General features: G+C 30.8%; 2 protein-coding genes across 3 annotated transcripts in view; one reads left to right on the forward strand and one right to left on the reverse strand.

The window, feature by feature from the left end:
* LOC134721100 (uncharacterized) overlaps positions 1-19,596 on the forward strand; it is a 105,641-nt gene that overhangs the window by 12,986 nt on the left and 73,059 nt on the right. For both annotated transcript variants that reach the window (XM_063583833.1, XM_063583834.1), the window contains exons 14-31: positions 2,098-2,280; positions 3,940-4,230; positions 7,245-7,480; positions 7,873-8,095; positions 9,853-10,029; positions 10,387-10,482; positions 11,567-11,733; positions 12,296-12,440; positions 13,077-13,217; positions 13,609-13,731; positions 14,179-14,391; positions 14,853-15,002; positions 15,327-15,388; positions 16,830-16,877; positions 17,231-17,402; positions 17,907-18,060; positions 18,384-18,541; positions 19,350-19,517. In XM_063583833.1, the coding sequence (XP_063439903.1) occupies positions 2,098-2,280; positions 3,940-4,230; positions 7,245-7,480; positions 7,873-8,095; positions 9,853-10,029; positions 10,387-10,482; positions 11,567-11,733; positions 12,296-12,440; positions 13,077-13,217; positions 13,609-13,731; positions 14,179-14,391; positions 14,853-15,002; positions 15,327-15,388; positions 16,830-16,877; positions 17,231-17,402; positions 17,907-18,060; positions 18,384-18,541; positions 19,350-19,517 (2,907 nt within the window). The remainder of the gene's footprint in view (positions 1-2,097; positions 2,281-3,939; positions 4,231-7,244; positions 7,481-7,872; positions 8,096-9,852; positions 10,030-10,386; positions 10,483-11,566; positions 11,734-12,295; positions 12,441-13,076; positions 13,218-13,608; positions 13,732-14,178; positions 14,392-14,852; positions 15,003-15,326; positions 15,389-16,829; positions 16,878-17,230; positions 17,403-17,906; positions 18,061-18,383; positions 18,542-19,349; positions 19,518-19,596) is intronic.
* On the reverse strand, positions 4,330-5,714 carry LOC134723316 (uncharacterized). Its single transcript, XM_063586936.1, has 2 exons — positions 5,470-5,714; positions 4,330-5,115 (listed from the first exon to the last, which is right to left on the reverse strand). Exons 1-2 carry the CDS (start codon positions 5,615-5,617, stop codon positions 4,652-4,654), a joined length of 612 nt encoding a protein of 203 aa, XP_063443006.1. The 5' UTR covers positions 5,618-5,714; the 3' UTR covers positions 4,330-4,651.

Consider the following 19,596-nt stretch of genomic DNA (forward strand, 5'->3'; position numbering starts at 1 on the left):
TAATTTTGCTTTTTGATTTTTTTCATATGAATAAAACTGCGTCAATATTCAAAAATTAAAATCGCATTTTAGTCTTATACGACAAAATCTAATAAATAAATACACCAATAAATTCTGAATTTGACAGTTTACATTTCATTTGTATTTTAACCCTATATGATATGTTATTAACAGAATACAATGGACAAAGTGGACCAAGTATGTTTTTCCTCTTTTGGGAAAGGAAAAGTAGATAGGGTATTAAAATACGCAGAACATAGTCAAATATTGTTCATTATTGCATGTCTTGCTTTTAGTTTATATATTATGGAATATGGGCTTTGCTTAAAATTATTATATGGGACAATTAATGGAAGTTTAAAGAGTATGATATATTATCAAACTTGTTGAAATTATATGTGTTTCTGAGTCTGTTATTTTTTTTTATTATTTTTTTTTATGCTCACAATTTTATACTATATTTTGACAAAGACCTTACAGATTAACATATTGGGCTTAATTTTTTTGAGTCTTTTTTTTTTTATTGGTGAGGGTTATTTATGCTCTGGTTTTGTTACTTTTACATTTGGGAATTACATTAAAGTGTTTTATAAATCAAAATAACTTTGATTGAATGAGTATAATAAATAAGAATACGGTTAAATATCTAAATATATTTCTTATAAAAAAAAATGAGTTTTGTATTACTATAGGGATTGACAGTTTTAATTACAGGTAGCCATTGCAAAACTATATTTATTATATGGATCTTATCATGCCAAATATTTTACAAAAGTTGTCTCTAATTTTGACAGGTATTCTTGGTAGTCTTCATTTGATGTTATCTGCAAAACATTTATTTTAAATCTAAACTTTTTCAAACACAGAAATAAACTTTAATAAAGCAACAAATTTTTTATCATTTTTTTTCTATATCTAAGAAACATATTGTTTGCACAGTTATTAAAAAATATATATTTCACTTTCAAAGAACTAAAAAGAGAATACCTTGTCTGAAGAGAGACAACTCTTGTAAATTATAGAAAGGGAAGTTACTCCAGAAGGAAATTGTATCATGGAATATTTGCTTGTATTATGCTTTAGTTATTTATTCCCATTTCCTAGAGAAAGAGAGTTAATCTTATCCTTCTTACTATTCTGACTAACAACAAATCTGCAATAACCCTGTAATTACTACCGCTACCTTCCGTAAACCAGGTGAAAACAATTGAATGCATAAGCCAGTGATGTCTTCACTGTCTCTGCTTCAAAAATTGTCAAACCGCTTTAAAATTAATGTCTTCAACAATCTTTACTATAATAATTCTCTGACTATTTCAGCAGTTTATTTCACTTATGTTATCCATGCTTAATGAAAGTACCCATTGGAATTTTTATTGCAGTTGTCTTCTCTTTGTTCTCAGTCAACTGATTATTTCAAAAGTTAAAAAGAAATCAAAAGATTTTAGTTTCTTTTATATCTAGTCTATATTATTTTCTTTTTCAATTGACTAAATCTCTAACTTAAATAGCTTATGAACGAATAGTGCCTCATCTTTTATATATATATGGGACATGTAGGTGATTTGGGCTTTGCTTAAATTGTGCAGTAGTCCCAGAAACTTTCTTAAATAATCTTAAATGATACAGGTTTATGAGAGAAAAAAACACCTTGTGATCTTCAAGATTCAAGAATTGTCTAGGCTTGCTGTTTACTGAGCATTTATAAAATATACATAATCATCCTGGAAAATGTTTGAATTCTGAATTTTCTATCAGCTGTCCTTAAGGTGGTACCTAACACTTTCACTAAAATCAATTTGGCTCGTTTAATTTTCATAAAGTTTTGACAAAGTATTTACTTTGACCCTTTGACAAAAATATAAAAATATCAAAAAATTTGAACCACCCATTTTATCAGAAAAATTACACTGGTTATATAGCAGTTTGACAAACACTAATTTTGATCATTGAGAAGCTTGATATTCTCTAACAATGTAACGAAATTAACACTTTCAGCTGATTTTACAGAGTTATCTCCCTGTAGTGTTAGGTACCACCTTAAAAAGCAATACTGGAATTAATTTTGTATATTATACCTGTATAATAATTTTACAGAGACCAATGGATAAGATTCGTCAAGTGAGTCCACATTCCATGGAAGGAGAAAACGGTTGGCAGATGAGACATAGTTATAATAACTGTATGAAGATGTTAGAGAACTACCAAACTCAGATCATAGCAGAATGGCAGAGTAATATAACAGCAGAACTTACCATGAAATTAAAACAAGCCTTACTGGTAAGTTATGTCCCTTTATACTGTGAATTCGTTTATTTTCGTCGGTATCAATTTTCGTGGATTGAGGAAAACTTACATTTTCGTGGATATTTGAATTGGAGGTTTGTCGATTTCTGTGTACAATGCCTATAGCAAATTTGTAATTAGTTTCACATATGAATTCTTGGTTCACCTGTACCCACAAAAATTGGTATCCCACAAATAATAATGAATCAACAGTAAATCGATATATATTTCGAATTTTAGTTTATGCACTATTACTCTACTTTGCCTCAATCAAATATTATGAAAATTACACACAATGCTTATTACCAATACACGCCACACATATCAAGTTTAACTTCTTATCTACCACAGGTGATCATAGAGTTCACTACTACACACATCTTATTAGTTAGCTACTGCAGCTGATTTGTAGGTTAACTACCAGAGATTATTTGCAGTGTGATAATTTTTACTGGGGTGCAATTAAATATGAAATTATTAAGCAATTACTGTATAGAAATTGAAAATAAAAAATGTATTTAATTCTCATTTGTTTGAATTTTTATATTTCTGATTTTGATCCAATTATGTTCACTAATTAATCCAATAAAATATGTTGAAAAACAAATTATTTGTCCAATGCCTTTATCTAACTCCGGTTCCTCGTTTCGCTATTTTCGGATAACTGATATCACTGCCGACACTTCAAACTTCACTTTCGTCTATATCAGACTGCTTAAAACACTAAAACCCTTCATCTTCTTCCTTGAAAACGAAGAATGAAGCCCATTGATCGACCATTGTTTCAATCGCAATTCAATGTAAAAACAATGTATTTTAATGTAAACATATTACCTTTCAATGAAAAAGAATATACGAATTGAAAGCTTATTCATTTGTAAAACCGAAATTTGATTTGTTCATTTCCGGAATTCCCCCTAGGTATTGTCTAATCTAAAGAGTTTTAACAGTGGTATATTTTACGGGAATATCCGTCAACGCGACTGCGCATGCATTGCTTAAAGCAGATAGATCAGTCACTGCGAATACACAGGTGACCCAGCAAGTGGATTTATCAGTCACTACGACTAAATGGTGTTAATTACCGCGTATATATCCGTCAGTGGTGGATAAAGAGTTAAATCCAGATGGCATATCTTTCTTTAGATATGTGCCTTTATAACTGGAAATATTGCTGAATTTGTCATTTCCACATATTCTAACTTTGCTTTAACCTAATGGTATGAAACTAGAAGACATTTCTTATAACCACCAATCAGAAACCAAGAGCGAATTTGGATGGCTGCTCTCAAGTTTTGTCCCCTTATGATTTGGAAAATGAGTGAATTTTCAGTTTCTGCACTCTCATGTTATTTTTGCCTCCTTTTACTGTTTGTTAAATATAACAATGTGATCAGTTTAAAACCCGAACAATATCTTGTTACAACACACAGAAAACAATGTCCTTAAGTTTAACAACCGAGCAATATCTTTTTACAACACATAGAAACAATGTCATAATGTTTCAAAGAAAACAAAGCATCATTAGGTTAGAACTCATACATTGACTCCTGCATATTAATCTATGCTTCATTAACACATTCTTCTCATATTGAAGAAGTTAAAGAGAAGACATAGTCGCTGTTTAAAGATGAACCTGTGATTTTGTTTCAGATTGCTGAGGAGTTTGACGAGGAAGTAGAAGTGAGGCCACAAGTGATCCACGTCAATCTGGATTCACAGTTACCACTTATACTACGTGAAATACACTACCTCAGTCAAGCACCATTTGATATATTATTGCCATCCTCGGCTAAAGAGATTCTTAGGAACACTGATTCATTTGAATTACGAGTAACTGCCACCAGATTAGAGACAATTGTATCCAAGTATAATACTATAATGAGAACTATTACAGAATTTGAGAAACCATTGTTTGAGAGGAAACTACTGAAAATTGACTTGGTAAGTCTTTCTATCAATACACGGTGTTCCACTTTTGTAATTTGTTTTTTTTGCTTTGTGTCATCAAATTCTTTATGTATACTATGCATGGTATAATCTAGAATTTTGAAGAGGGAGAAGTGATTTCTTCTTCCAGGATGGATAAGGGAAAAGAAGTTTTTTTTCTGGAAAAAATGACATTAATTCACTGTATCAGTTGTGACTTTTTTTTGTGTACGATTCAATGGCACATATAGAAATGACAGTAGATTAAAATAATATATTTTATTACTTTATATATATATATAGCAGGCACTACGTTCATTATTCAATAAATACTTATCAAGCACAATCTACATAAATGATATAAAGCATATCAGAGCACAATAGTCTACACAGTTCAAAGTTCAACAAGTCCTCCTAGCGCTTATATCTAGTACACTTAAACTTGTAGATTGTTCTGCTCTTTTCTCTTCTTCCATATGCCATATGCAGAACGAAAGTTGAATGTTAGAATGGATTGTCCATGCTTTTTAATTGTCTTGACATTGTTCTTTTGATTTGCCATATCGGTACTCTCATCTGAGTAATTTACTTCATTTACAATACTTGAAACAATACTTTCTGCAATACATGACTGATGTTCATTTACAGATGCCTCACTTACATCACTAGCATTGTTTGCTTTTTGAAGTTTAGACGACACGGATGGCCCTGCACAGTCTAATAACTCAATTAATTTAGGAAACATACTATTAGGTTGACCTGTCACTGCTAGACAATAAGAAATTGACATGGCAGATATGATGGCTTTTTCATTTTCACTAGGTTCATCTTCTAACACTTTTTTCATGAGAGCTTGATCCTTAGGTTTCAGGAAAGTCTGTGCATCTATATGATCATGTGCTGTAAATACAAAAAAATAAATTAAATTTTTTTTTTCATAATTTTTTTTTCTCAATAATTTAAGTATTGCCTTTATTCATATTATCATATACCTCTGGTTGAGATTTATCTCAAGTCATTGACAATCGTACCCAATCTTCTTAAAAAACACCATATTAAATATTAATAAAAACAATATCAATTGATAATGAAAATTATTTAAAATAATAATAATGAAAATTGTATTAAATAATAATAATAAAAATTATATTCAAAATAATGTTGTGGCATGTTATTATTTCTGTTACAGTCTCAATGTGCATCTAACCCACTCTTATATTATTTCAATTAAAATGCTAAATGCAGAAAACTTACTCCTAGTATGTCTCTGTTGATTTCTTGACCTAGCAGGAACTGAATGGCCAAGAGCATAGGCATTGCCTTTTTTAGCAGCACGACAAATTTCACAGTGCCAAAGACCTTTTGGGTCTTCTTTATACCAATCAGAGCAAGCTTGGCTCATTACTTTACAAAACTTCTTTGACTTAACATTTTGGTCAGTCTCATCTGTGTTCTTCCTTTTAATGTTCGGTTTTGGTGATTGAGACTGATTTGGTTTTGGGGATTGAACCCCTAACCTGTTAGCCAAAGACATAATATTTCTAAAGAAGTTTAGTCAATTTATGTTATCAGTATTTTGAAGGATTTTTGAATTTGATAAACTATTGAAAAATCAGGATGTATATATACAGTTTGATTTTCTTTTGATCTATTATTTTGATTACTTGAGTAATTTAATTTTCACAGCTTACCAATATGTTTTATTATCAAAGGATACGTTGTCAAAACATTGATTCAGTTGTAACTCCAGATTCTCATAAACAAAATCACCCAAGCCAATCTTCAATCAAATAATTAACCTGTTAATGGGTAATTATCTTTCATCTTCTGTGTTTGATTTTAATCCTAATTGTAAAACAAAACATCAATCAGCTGATCATGCTTTGTTATTGTGCATTCCTCTGGTAACTGAACTACTGTAAATTCAAAAATTACTGCAAGCATTTATTATTGCTATTTTGTCATTCAATAGGTTTTTTTTTTTTTTTTTTTTTTTATTTGGTCGGGTTGTTGTCTCTTTGACACATTCCCCATTTCCATTCTCAATTTTAAAATGCAACATTAATTTTTATGATTTGAAAAAATCGTGTTATTCATACAAAAATTTCAAAATGCAAGTTCAAATTATTGTTCCTGCTCCATGCTGCATTTTTCACAATAATTTCTGAATTAACAGTATTTTCCAGATGTTCTTTCCCTTCAAACATTGTATTCGAATACAAGTTACAGAAGAGCCTTGAAGAATTATCACCAACTTGTCAGATGACCAAAAATTACATTTAGTAGTAAATATATGATAAAAAATAAATTAGCTGACTTTATTATTACACAACATCATCATGAAACCATGCATCTTAAATTCAAAACAAAAGATATTTCAATTTCCCTATTATATTATTGAATTTAAAATTCATATATGTTTAAATTCCCTGTTGTATTTATTTCAATCAAACTTTGACAGTATTAATCCAGGTCCATTTAAAAATTTGTTTTTTCCTTGATAGTAACTATTTTGATTTACCTGTTCTAAAAATAGTTCACCAAAAAATCCTAAAATTTCACATTTCTTTTCTCATTTACTAATATATCAATAGCAACTTCACTTTGCTAAGAAATGACTGAGATGTTGAGATCAAGCAATTTTGAAGATTCTTTTGGCAACTCATTTTGCTGGCAAGATTATGACCTGACTATGTGAGATTAAAAGAATTAAAGAGATTCCTTCATTTATTTTACAATGCTTTACTTGTCTGGGCTGCAGAACCAAGACATGTGACAGGACAACTAACATATTAATCATATTCTTCCAATTTAGTGAATGCATCATTCAATAAATGCAGTGTAAAGAAGTCATGAACAGTTCCATAAATGCACATGCATGTTTGTTCAATGCCAAAATATAAGTAAAAAGTATCAACAGGATGTTGCCTGTAGTTTATATTTCTACATGAATGAATTTTCTAGAAGTTGGTCTTAGTACCTATATTTTAGTGTGTATTACATAATATTTATGTCTATGTCTTTTTCAGTTATTTGAATCAGGATTACAGCAGTTTACATGGAAGATGAAGGAATCAGGTGACTTTATAGAACAAGCTATGGCTTTAGTTTGTATGGATGTATTCCAGAACCTAGACATGGTACAGACAAACTGTCATGAGATAGCTGAGATCACTATCTCATGGTCTACTGGAATGTTAGACGTGTTTGCTGGCAGGACCAAAGATACATCTTACTCCATGGAGGAACTTCTTTCTATGCAAAAGTAGGTTTTAGTTAAAAGTGGGGTTGAAAGAAAATATGAGGGACCTAAAAAAAAATAAGGATGCACCAATAAACAAAAAAAGATATGCAGATATTTATTAATACTCTTTATATAGCTTTTTTTTTTTTTGCAATTATAATTGGAGTAAAAATTAAAGAAAGAAAAGAAAAAAGAAAAAAACAGGGTGCCAACCCGCCACAAAACTGTTTTGATTGCTAAACTTCTATGCAAATTCTCTCTTTACTTTAATCTCAATGTGGTTTATAGAAGAGCAAGAATTTTTAAGTGATTCCATAAACATTCATATTTTTGTACTGATTTCATTTGAGACGAGGAGAAAAAAAAATCAAGCCTAACCAGAAATACAAACCCCTTTTTATTTGACTTTTTAGGATGCTGACAGAAGAACATGAGGCTATAGTGGTACCATCAGGCTATAGGATACATTCTCTTGTTCAGATGTCATTTGAGGCTGTACAAATAAGTCAGGCCTCTCCAGCATGGCAGGATTACATTGACTATATAGATGCCATTGTATTAGATGGATTAAAACAAGCCACATTGACCAGTCTTAAATCTATGTTGAATAATCTGGTACAGGCTAATATGGCAGAGGTTTGTTTATCCTACTTCTTATATTACATACAATAGGTTTGAAATAATTCAGTCTTCTATAAGAAATTATCCACTTTTATTGGTGCAGGGGTGGATCCAGCCATTTTAAAAATTGGACACAAAGGGGGGGGGGGGGGTTCCAATAATATGTCCCCATTCAAATGCATTGATCGACAGAAAAAAAAGGGGGATTCCAACCCCTGGAACTCTCCCCCCTAGATCTGCCAATGTGGTGCTCTTAGACTGAGTCAGAGCATTGTCTTTATATTTCTTTGTAGAACGATATAGTGGGTTATTTTGATAGGTGTAAATTTTCGCTTTTTTCAGCTGATAGAACAAAATCACCAAAATAAATTCGGCCAATTTAAAAGTGTACATGCAAAGGTATTGATAAAAGTTTTGAATCTGTGAAAAAAATAACCCCCAAAATATTTCGTAAACCTTTGATTTTACACCAGAAAATAACCCGCTATACAGTATTTGTTATGTGATTTATTTTCAAAGTTAAGTTGTATGTACAATTACAACTTAATAGAGATTTTATTTATACTTATGTGTTATACAGGAAAAATCAGTGAGTAGTTATTGATGAGATATATAAATTATAATATCTTTACTATGTCTAGTTCAATTCAATTTGGTGATGGATACATTTTTAAGGAAGATTTACATCAGTTAACATAGCAATTCTTTGTTAATCTTTATGTACTTTTCAACTTTTACTTTATAAGCTAGTCTTTGATTTGTTTTATAAACATCTGTCTTTATTCTAGGTAAATGTCTGAACTAATCTTTTTAGATAAATGAATGTATTTCTTCTTTCCTTCCAGGAAATATAAATTAATTTCTTTTAAAAGTAAATTTTTACATCAATTTCTTTTCACTTATTAATCTCAATCATGTCATATTATAGGGTTATTGCATGAATATTGGGGAATATTGTCCAGAGTAGAATTTTATATTGCATGAGCTTGCGAGTGCAATATATGCTTACGAGGGACAATATTCACCAATATTCATGCAATAACCCTTTTACTGCATATCAATATAATATTTGAAAGTAAAAATTGGTTTAAACTAAGATTTTGTCGATGACGTCATGAATTTTGAAGATTTATTACACTAGTGCACTATTGGAATTGATTGCACGCTTACTTTTGGTTACTTTCTGTGGGACATATTATATTGCTATGCAATAATTTTGTTTATTTTCATGATGAACTCATTATTTGTACCTTATTATAGAACCATTTGAAGCTAGTTATTTAATATCAACATAGAACAAGGCTAGCTGACAAATTGAATAGAACTTTTACTTTTGGGTAGCCCTTTCAGGTACTTTTCTGTTTAGCAGTACTTCTTTAATCAGTTTGAATTCAATAAATTAACACTGGTTTAACAATCTTTGAAATTCAGGAACTATAGAAAAAAAAATCCTTAAAAAACGCTATTATTGCTTTCTTAAAAACATTTCCATATTTCATGAAATCAGGGGGAAAAAGCTAAACTAACCCATGCATGAAATTTCTGTGTTTATAGTGAAAGAAATAGTTTTAATGAAGATGGAAGGTCCAATAGTAAATTTTCAGAGGTCATTCCACATTCCTATACGACACTTTAGAGATTGGGTAAATTAAGTAGAGTTTTTGAGAAAAATGTACATAGTATTTATTTTTATAAACTTTTTTAAGACCAACAAGCCAAAAAGTTATGTTGTTTTAAATTATGATTGATTTCCAAGTAACTTAATCTTACAGGATGACGATACACTGATGCCTGTATTGACCATTAGATTGGAATTGATAGACAACAGAGTGGCATTCAGACCTCCGCTGGATCAATCAACCTCAGTCATCAGTGTCCAAGAACTGGTACAACAATGGTTAGATGGTTACCTAGCCAGGGGGAAACTTGTCAAAATGTTAGGACCCAAGGTAATATTAAATAAATATTGTTTAATCTATTAACCCAAGCTTCACTGTAGCTATTGCGTTAAGAGATATTATTATTTCACTTTTCTCCTTTTTACTCACATAATATCAAATCTGATTTTGAGCTTTTTATGTACATGTCCATTTGTTCTACCAAGAAGATGCCTTTTTCTTGTCAAGTTTTAAGCTGTATGATATAAAAATCTACCTATAAGTGATAAAAGACAACTTGATATTACTTTTAGTTGAAGACAATTTTAAATCTTAATTTTAAGAACGTGCATTATGATAAAAAAAACAAAAAAAAACTACACAACAGTTTGATTTTGCAATTTATATTTACATATGTGTTTGATTCAGGGAACATACCAGGATTACATTTCTGCTGACGATGAAGTCAAACAACTCCTACATAACATCAACAGACTTGTAGAAGAGAACAGTGATGAGTGCAAGGTGAGCTTTAACATTATTTGGGCACAACCGAGTGCAAGGTGAGCTTTAACATTACTTGGGCATGAGTGCAAGGTGAGCTTTAACATTACTTGGGCATGAGTGCAAGGTGAGCTTTAACATTACTTGGGCATGAGTGTAAGGTGAGCTTTAACATTACTTGGGCATGAGTGCAAGGTGAGCTTTAACATTACTTGGGCATGAGTGCAAGGTGAGCTTTAACATTACTTGGGCATGAGTGTAAGGTGAGCTTTAACATTACTTGGGCATGAGTGCAAGGTGAGCTTTAACATTACTTGGGCATGAGTGCAAGGTGAGCTTTAACATTACTTGGGCATGAGTGCAAGGTGAGCTTTAACATTACTTGGGCATGAGTGCAAGGTGAGCTTTAACATTACTTGGGCATGAGTGCAAGGTGAGCTTTAACATTACTTGGGCATGAGTGCAAGGTGAGCTTTAACATTACTTGGGCATGAGTGCAAGGTGAGCTTTAACATTACTTGGGCATGAGTGCAAGGTGAGCTTTAACATTACTTGGGCATGAGTGCAAGGTGAGCTTTAACATTACTTGGGCATGAGTGCAAGGTGAGCTTTAACATTACTTGGGCATGAGTGCAAGGTGAGCTTTAACATTACTTGGGCATGAGTGCAAGGTGAGCTTAAACATTACTTGGGCACAACCCTGATGAAAAAATACTTTTCATTAATTCAAATAAATTAAAGGCTCTGTAGCAATTCTCAGATTCTCAGAGAGTCTATTAAAAGGATGTAGGAGGAGAGATGTTTCTATGGCAACAATTTACAGAAACCTGTGAAAGACAACTACTAATATTCTGTTTCTTCTAGTAATGACTGTACCTTTAAACAAAAGAAGTATTCTATTGTATTTCTTTGATTTGAATCCAAAAGGTATGTAATTTACAATGTACTTCCATAAACTAAAAATGATTGAAAAAATATATTTAAACTGTTACTTGAAAAACAAAATTTGGTTCATTGGTATTCTGAAAGTATAATAAGCACATGTACAGTAGCAAACAGATAAAATGAAATTTATAATATTATAATGTTTTGTTTTTTGTTTTAGAAATTGATAGAAATATTTGGAGACTATTCCTTCTTGTGGCTACAAGATGTGAATTATACATTTGATGAATTCCTCCGAGGAAAGTTGTCACCAAATCCATTAAGAAGTCCGAACAGAAACTTTGGTGGAAATGTTAAAGCTCTAGTAACAGAGAGGTCAGAATCAAGGTAAACACAAGTATAATCTAAGTCTAAAACAGATTTACTCTGATTTTTTAAAAGATTTTAAAGGAGCTAAGGCTTTAATTCCCCTAAAGTGATTGTGAAACAAAATGATATTTTAAATACATTTCAATTGAAATAGGAGACAAATAAGTTTATACTTAGATTTGATATACAATGTACTAGTTAATTTGAGTTTGATGTTTATCTCCCTTGGCCACCATGTTGGAGGTGAACTGGTTGAATTTCTTGTTTAATAAAACGAAAATTGAATTATGTGGTGGAACAGTTGTCCGTACTGGATTTAAGCGATGAATTATGCAAGGCTTCAAGAGGTTAAAATTGTTTAAACAACATTTTATATTAAATCAAGAGGACAGTGTGAAATGTCAGAATTTAGTTGAAATATGAAAAGTGACATTTGTGTATTTTATCTCCATCATGGCGACATAAGAGAAATAACTCTTGTGTCATTAAAAAAAAGCGATCATATTTTTAAGAAATAATTTATATATATCTATTTGCTAAATTTATTGATTGAATATTGAGAACCTTTCCAATTTTTCAGATCATCCGTTGCCAGTAGTTTGAACTCCATGGCAGGAATGAGTGAAAGAAGAGCTTTCTTAACCCCCAAGAACTTTAGTGAGGAGATGGAGAAAGCAGAAATACCTGCATTAGATGAATTTGATGCTGAAATTAACATCTACAGGGTAATATTTTGTTTCATTACTGGATGTTGAACTTTTAATTTAGTATTCATCTTGATTTGGTTAAATTCTAAATTTGATTGATGGTATATAATGATATTTCTGTATTAAAAATATGTTTTTTTGCACTATGAAAATTTTCCAATTTCTATTAGACATTCAAGTTTGAGTCATTGCTTCTGAAAGCCCTTACTGGGATGTTTCATGGTTTCTATTGTATTTATAACAGATATATCATGTTAAGGAGGGGTATTTGCGAAAAATACCAGTTGAGAGAATGTCAAATTTCCCGAGCCATAAGGCAAAAGAAATTAATTCTCAAGAATGGTATTTTTCGCAATTACCCCTCAAGAACATGCTATATCTGTTTAATTACACCGAATGTTAATGAACAAAAAGGCATTGATAATGATGACGTTACAAGCGTCTAGTCGGATAGAGTATTTTTTGGCAAATACCATGGCAGAGAGGGTAAGAAAGGCAAATCATTTTGGCAAATACCCCGGTGGCGTTAAAAATTGAATGATATTCATTTGATAACAGTAGATTGGCTATCAACCAATCAAAATCCAGGATTCTTACATAAGGTGTAATTAATACAAACAAACATCTTATTAACATCATTCATGTGTATTTCAGACTGCAAGAGATGAATTACAGAGTTTAGAAGACTACCATAATGTTGGATGGTTACGTGTAGATTTACAACCCATCAAACAAGTACTTACCACTTATGCCTCTAAGTGGATGTGGACATATACTAAATATTTGTCTGATCAGGTAATATCTTTTAAACATTCATAACTTTAATGTTCTTTTTTCTGTCTACCTTTGACCACAATACAAAAGGCTAAGCAACGGTAGGGTTAAAGATAAATAGATAAAACATTAATATAGAAAATTTGAGGGAAAGTTTCAAAAGTGATTTTGAATTTGATATGAGGAGAAGCTTCAAAAGAAAATGAAGTAGATAAATAACTAAATATGAAAGTATAACGAATAAACATTTCTTATTTAAGGGTTGAAGATAAATAGATAAAACTTTAATATAAAAAATTTGAGGGAAAGTTTCAAAAGTGATTAAGTTGATATGAGGAGAAGCTTCAAAAGAAATTGAAGTAGATACATAACTAAATATGTAAGAATAACGAATAAACATTTCTTATTTAAGGTAACCAACATGTTGGAGAATCTAGATAGATTCTTGAAGAGAACAGAACCAGAAATAGAAAGTATTACAGGGGAGGAACGAGATACAGCCTCCTTTATGAAAATGATGAGGTTGTTCAATGAGGTAAGATTTTCTTTTGATATTCTGTGTAAGCTTCAAGCCTACCAGTGGAATTTATATAACTTTCACTGCAAAACCTGGCAGCACCATAAATTTACAAATTTTAATGTCTAAATTGATAAGTTGCAGGCAATTTTTAAGTTCAACTTCAGAAGATTTTTGATATCTTTACTAAGTAACAAAGAATGCATTTACAACGATTAAAATGAAATCATTGAACTGTAAATTCTGAATTTATTGCAATGTTTTTATTATTGTTAAAAAATGTGACAGGGTTATAATTGCAATAATTTAAACTCGCATTTTTTTTTTTTTATATATGAATTAGAAAGAATTATTGTCAATATCAGAAAAATTAATTAAATAGCATTTTGGTCTGAAATGACAAAATCGCAATAAAGAATGCATGCAATATTTTCATGAATTTACAGTTTAACGTTATTATTTCAGGTATCAGCCCAACAATCAGAGATGGATGGCAAGTTTACTGAGATGAGACGTACAGTACAGTTACTGAAGAAATATGGACAGAAGTTACCAGATAAAACTCAACATCTATTTACTGCAGCACCAGGTCGATGGAACAATCTGAAAACCAAAGTATCACTGGCCAAACAGAGACTTGGTCCAAGGATACAGGAAGAGTCTGTCAGAATAACACAGGTATCTTTTTATAAAACCAGATGTCAAAGATTCACAAATTGCATACAGTATACTGTTGACTCATTGTTACTCGTTGGGTACCAATTTTCATGGATTTCATTGGAACAAATGTTCAACTAATGACAAATTTTATATGAGTCTTGTAAGCAGAGATTGACATAACCACAAAATCAAATATAAATCAAATGCAGATTTTCCGGAATCCACAAATATTGATATACCTACGAAAATAAATGAATCAACAGTAAAGGCTTACACTATTGTAACGATCATGATGCATGACTATAGTTTTACTCTCACAAAACTGAGTTTAATGATTTATATTACATTCAGTATTACTGTTAATCAACTGCATCTGTTTATTTTCTTTAATATGTATTTTTTCCAAAAAAAAGAGGCAAAGCTTTGGCCAGAGGCTTGAACATATTTTATATGTAACAATGTGTTGTTTTACCTTGTAGGACCTTGAAGCCTTTGGATACAGAGTAAATACCTTAGCCAAGGAACTGGAGAACTCAGATGTATATAACAGAGAGTGTAACATTGACGATGCCTGGGTCATCATTGATAAATTCTCAAAGAAACTCACAGTCTTAGAGAATGAAGCACAGGTATTTAACTATTCAACAAATACGGGGGAAAAAACAAACTTTGAGAAATAAATCATTTACCTTGAGATAGATTTTCATCACAAGAAATAGTATTGAATTCTTTAGATAAAGAAATTATTATTTTACTTAGGGGTCATCCTGTTAACAGATGATAACTGTTATAAGTCTGTTATAGTACAGTCCTGAATGATTTGTCTTTATTTGAATTGGTAGAAACACATATTTGTACAGAGTAAACTTTGATCTAATTCCTAAACAGTTACTAGAAAGACATTGTTCATAAGAGGGTAAACTATTTTGAATACCTTATTATTATAATTTTAGGATTTGATAGAACTACAAGAACTACTAGAGACATCAGTAGTCAACTTTGCTATAATACCGCAGTAAGTATCAGTATTGAACATAGTTACAGTCCTGGCTCATATAATGATGACAAAAATGAACATTTAGCACTGCTCTGCAGGCTTGTATGCATTCAGACAGTATAGACAAAAATTAATGCTGTTTCAACTATAACATATAATCCTAAAAATTCCTGAACTGAATAATATTTTTTTTTACTGATATAAAACAGAGTGCGAAAAATATCGTAAGCTGAAATTCAAAAAAAGTTATTCAACTAAGCATTAAAACTAAACATGATAAAAAAAAAAAATGCTCAACTAAGAAGATCAGAAAAAAAACCCACTAAAACTATATAAAAAAAAAATGCTCAACTAGAAAGTTGACATGCAAAAAAAGCTGTGTAAATGTTAGTTAGAAAGTAATGCATAAAACAATACAAAGTGGTAATATATTTACTGTATATTGATTTTAAGTTGTAGTCATATTAGAAAATCCTTAGATTTGCTTCAGTCCATTATTTTGTTTAAATCATGAAATAACGTTTTTTTTGCTTATTGTCTATGCCTATTGCAGTCCGGAGAATATGAGTTTGTAAGTCTGAATCGTCCAATAGATTCCTTAATTTTAAATTTTAATAATACTTCTTAGCCCTTTATTTTAGTGAATTTTAGATAGCCCCCTTTACCATTATTGAGCATGTTTTAGGAGTAAGTAGGAGCAGAAAACATATATTGCATGTTTTTATTACAGAAACACTTTTTTTTTCAGACAGCTAAACTTACTTCGATATTATAATGAAATCTGCATTTTTTAATTTTGCATGTTTGTTTATTTGTAAAAAATTGATAGAATAGCATTTTACTATTGAGCGTGCTGTTTTATTTTTGCAATCTAAATTTTAAATCACATTACTTTTAAATTATTATGATATTTATTTTTTCCTTCTAAATTTTCAAATTCTGTACAATTTTTACTTATGCAATCATCACTGTATCACTAAGTTTACCAAAGCAACACACATATTGTGATTACAAAGGACTTATTTCAATTTTTTTTTTGCATCAGAAAAGTGTATTCACAATTGTCACAGATGCCTAGAATCAGACTAAAATCATAAGATAATTCTTTTTTAAATTTTTATTTGAAACACAACTTTTACAGGCACTTATTATTCAGTGGATTTTAATCGGTTTCATACAAATGTTCCTAAGAACAATTTATTTGTTTTTTATTATGTTTTCAAGCTGTGGTAATTCATGTTTTAAATCATAAGTTAAGTGTCCTGACTATTCAATAATAAGCTACAGTCATGACTCTTAAAGTATTATGTAAGAAATAAACAATATTCATGAATTTCTATTCAAAGAGTATTGGGTATAAGAAAAAATCATTTCAATAGTTTTGTTTGAAAATATGTTTATTTTGAGTTTTCATTCTTTAAAATGAATATAGGTGTAATATTGTTTATTCCATTTACAGATGCAGACATGAGCTAAACAACCTTAAACAAGTTTGGGAGACTGTCAGGTAATATATAAAGCAGTTATTTCACACATGGTTCCAACATAAATATCCTTCTTGAGATTCCTAATGGTTTACTTGGTTGATAAAAATTATAAAATTTTAAAACATGTATTTATAGATTATCGTTGGTTTTCTCAATGAGATTGATTTTTTCACCTGAGCCGGTCACGGCGAAAGCGAGAAGTGCAATTGAGTTGAGATGACCAATGATAATCTGTTTATCGCTATTTCACCTATGATGATGTTGTCAATTTTATGTAAATTTCATTAGCAACGTCATGTGGCTCCTTAGTTTCTAGCGATAATTTTCCATCTGTGCATGCTTATTGATAAATATTGCTTTTATATTGTTTCAGAGTTATTGATGACCAACAAGCAGAATGGAAGAGACATCGTTGGCAGAAAATGAACACCAAGTTTTTACGAGAGGAGACAAATAAACAGTTAGACATTGTCAGAGCTTTACCAGAAGATGTGTTTACATGGGATGTTTACATGGGATTACATGAGTCTATTACAACAATACAGGTAATATCACATGAAAATGTAGGGAACGCACAGAGAAATCTCTGATTATCTCAATTGGCCTATGAAATATTTTTCTTTGCACTGATATTTCAAATTTTAAAAAAGCCAACATGAAGGATGGTGTGAAAATATGTTACAGTTGTCTAAATCAGATTTCAGTAAAGATCTTTGAAGAACCAAGTCAAATAAGCGTTACTGTTGATTCATAATTATTCTTTCGGAACCAAGTTTGCAAGTAAGCAGACTTTGCCAAATTAACAACATCAAATATACACAAAAATACACTTTTCCTAATCCACATAAATTAGAACCCTGGAAAATAGATTAATCTACAGTATTATTCATTTGAATACTTCTGCAGAGTGTTGGAATAAGCCATTTATCATGCTGAAATCTAAAGCCAATGTAAAGCTTTTGTAGAACAAAATATTTGAATCATATGAGAATAGTTTGATTTACGATAGATTATATATTTATGTTTTATTTTTTGTGTTTTCCTTTTAGGCTTGTCTGCCATTGATAGATGATCTCAGTAACCCAGCAATGAGAACAAGACATCTGAAGCTACTTGTACGTGTGACAGGTGGCGCTGTTAATATTGACAATGACACTCTCAAACGAATGACCCTCAAAGAGTTCATTGGCCTTGGTCTTCAAAGTAAGTATTGAAATTTGTTGTGCTATGATTTATGAATCTACAGTCTATCAAACAAATTAAAACTCAAAACTGCTAAAAAGCATCCAGACAGAAAAGTAAAAAATAATTATCATATTCAAGAGTTTTCTCATCATGACGCTGATATTTGTATTTGATATTTACTATCTATCTATTAACTCATAATAAAATACCTGAACGAACGTAGGTGGTCACATTCTTTTATTGATTTACTGATCTTCTTACCAATTTTATATTTTCAATACCCCAATTTAAAAAACAAATTTTTGGTACGTTATTTTGTAAATCATGTTTTGTATTTTTAGAACATATTGATGATGTAAGAGCTATTGTTCAAAAGGCAGTGAAAGATTTGGCTATAGACCAGTCATTGAAGACTTATGATGAGATTTGGACCAGTAAATTGTTCAAACTGAGACTTCACACCAGAGTTAGAACTGAACAAGAACTTGTAGCTGCTCCTGTAAGTTATATCGCTTGGGCTGCTTTGATTAGTTAAAGTCTTTCTCCCCAGTTTTAAATGAATATTCTAATATGATGTCCTTATTACGCTTTGTAAACAAAGCCGTGTTCTAATGAGCATAAAAAATATGTTTGACACATGCGCACGAACTTACTGTGTATATTAACGTTATTTTCATCGTTATCCTTTTAAATCTATAAATTTAAGCAGCTAGCATAAACTTTTATTATATATTTTTATAATACAACATATATTTACCCTGCTCGTAGTTTTTAAACTTATCAAATATGAAATGTAATGCACAGACTCCTTGGAGAGGAAACGTGAAAAGCCAAACATTTATACTGTATTTTCGTACGCTTCGACCTATAGAAATACTGTATTTGTCCTATTAGAATCGAAATAATTCCTTCGTGTCATGCTCTATGCTCATTTTAACATGGGTAGGCATTATATTTGACCACATTTTACACCTCGCTAACGCTCAGTGTAAAATATCGACAAATATAATGCCTACCCATGTTAAAATGAGCATAGAGCATGACACGAAGGAATTATTTCTTAAGTTTATTCTTCAGTGTAATGAAAATAAATTTGCAGAATCAAATCTTAATAGTTGACCAATCATCAAATTCATTTCTTTAATTTTATGAAATATTTTATAAATGTTTTTCTGAATCTTTAATGACATCTTATATTTCGACATACTAATTGATGAGACAGCACCTTTCTTATCTCTTTTATTCTTCATGTTAATTCTATATATAACCTTTTTGTAACTTGTTATGAATAGATGATTGTGTTACAGGATCAACATAGTGAATCCCAGAGTGAAGGAGGATCTCAGCCTCCCTTGCCTATAACAAGTCGTAGTCAGGCCAGAACAACTAGTCGTATCTCTAACCAGAGCTCAACTGGCAAAAATAAACGTAGCAGTATAGCTTCACTTCCATCATCTTTACTTAACCTTGGACAGGTAAAAATCAATGATTACAAAAAATTCACAGTATTTGAAGGCATTTGTACAGTGGAAAGCACACATTGAGAAGGTTTTA

Source organism: Mytilus trossulus, chromosome 6 (assembly GCF_036588685.1).
Source record: "Mytilus trossulus isolate FHL-02 chromosome 6, PNRI_Mtr1.1.1.hap1, whole genome shotgun sequence".
Lineage (NCBI taxonomy): Eukaryota > Metazoa > Mollusca > Bivalvia > Mytilida > Mytilidae > Mytilus > Mytilus trossulus.

Coding starts and splice junctions, on each gene's coding strand:
- LOC134723316 (XM_063586936.1), bottom strand. CDS start 5,617: ATGAGCCAAGCTTGCTCTGATTGGTATAAAGAAGACCCAAAAGGTCTT. Junction 5,116..5,469: donor TCAACAGAGACATACTAGGA/GTAAGTTTTCTG, acceptor TTGTATTTACAG/CACATGATCATATAGATGCA.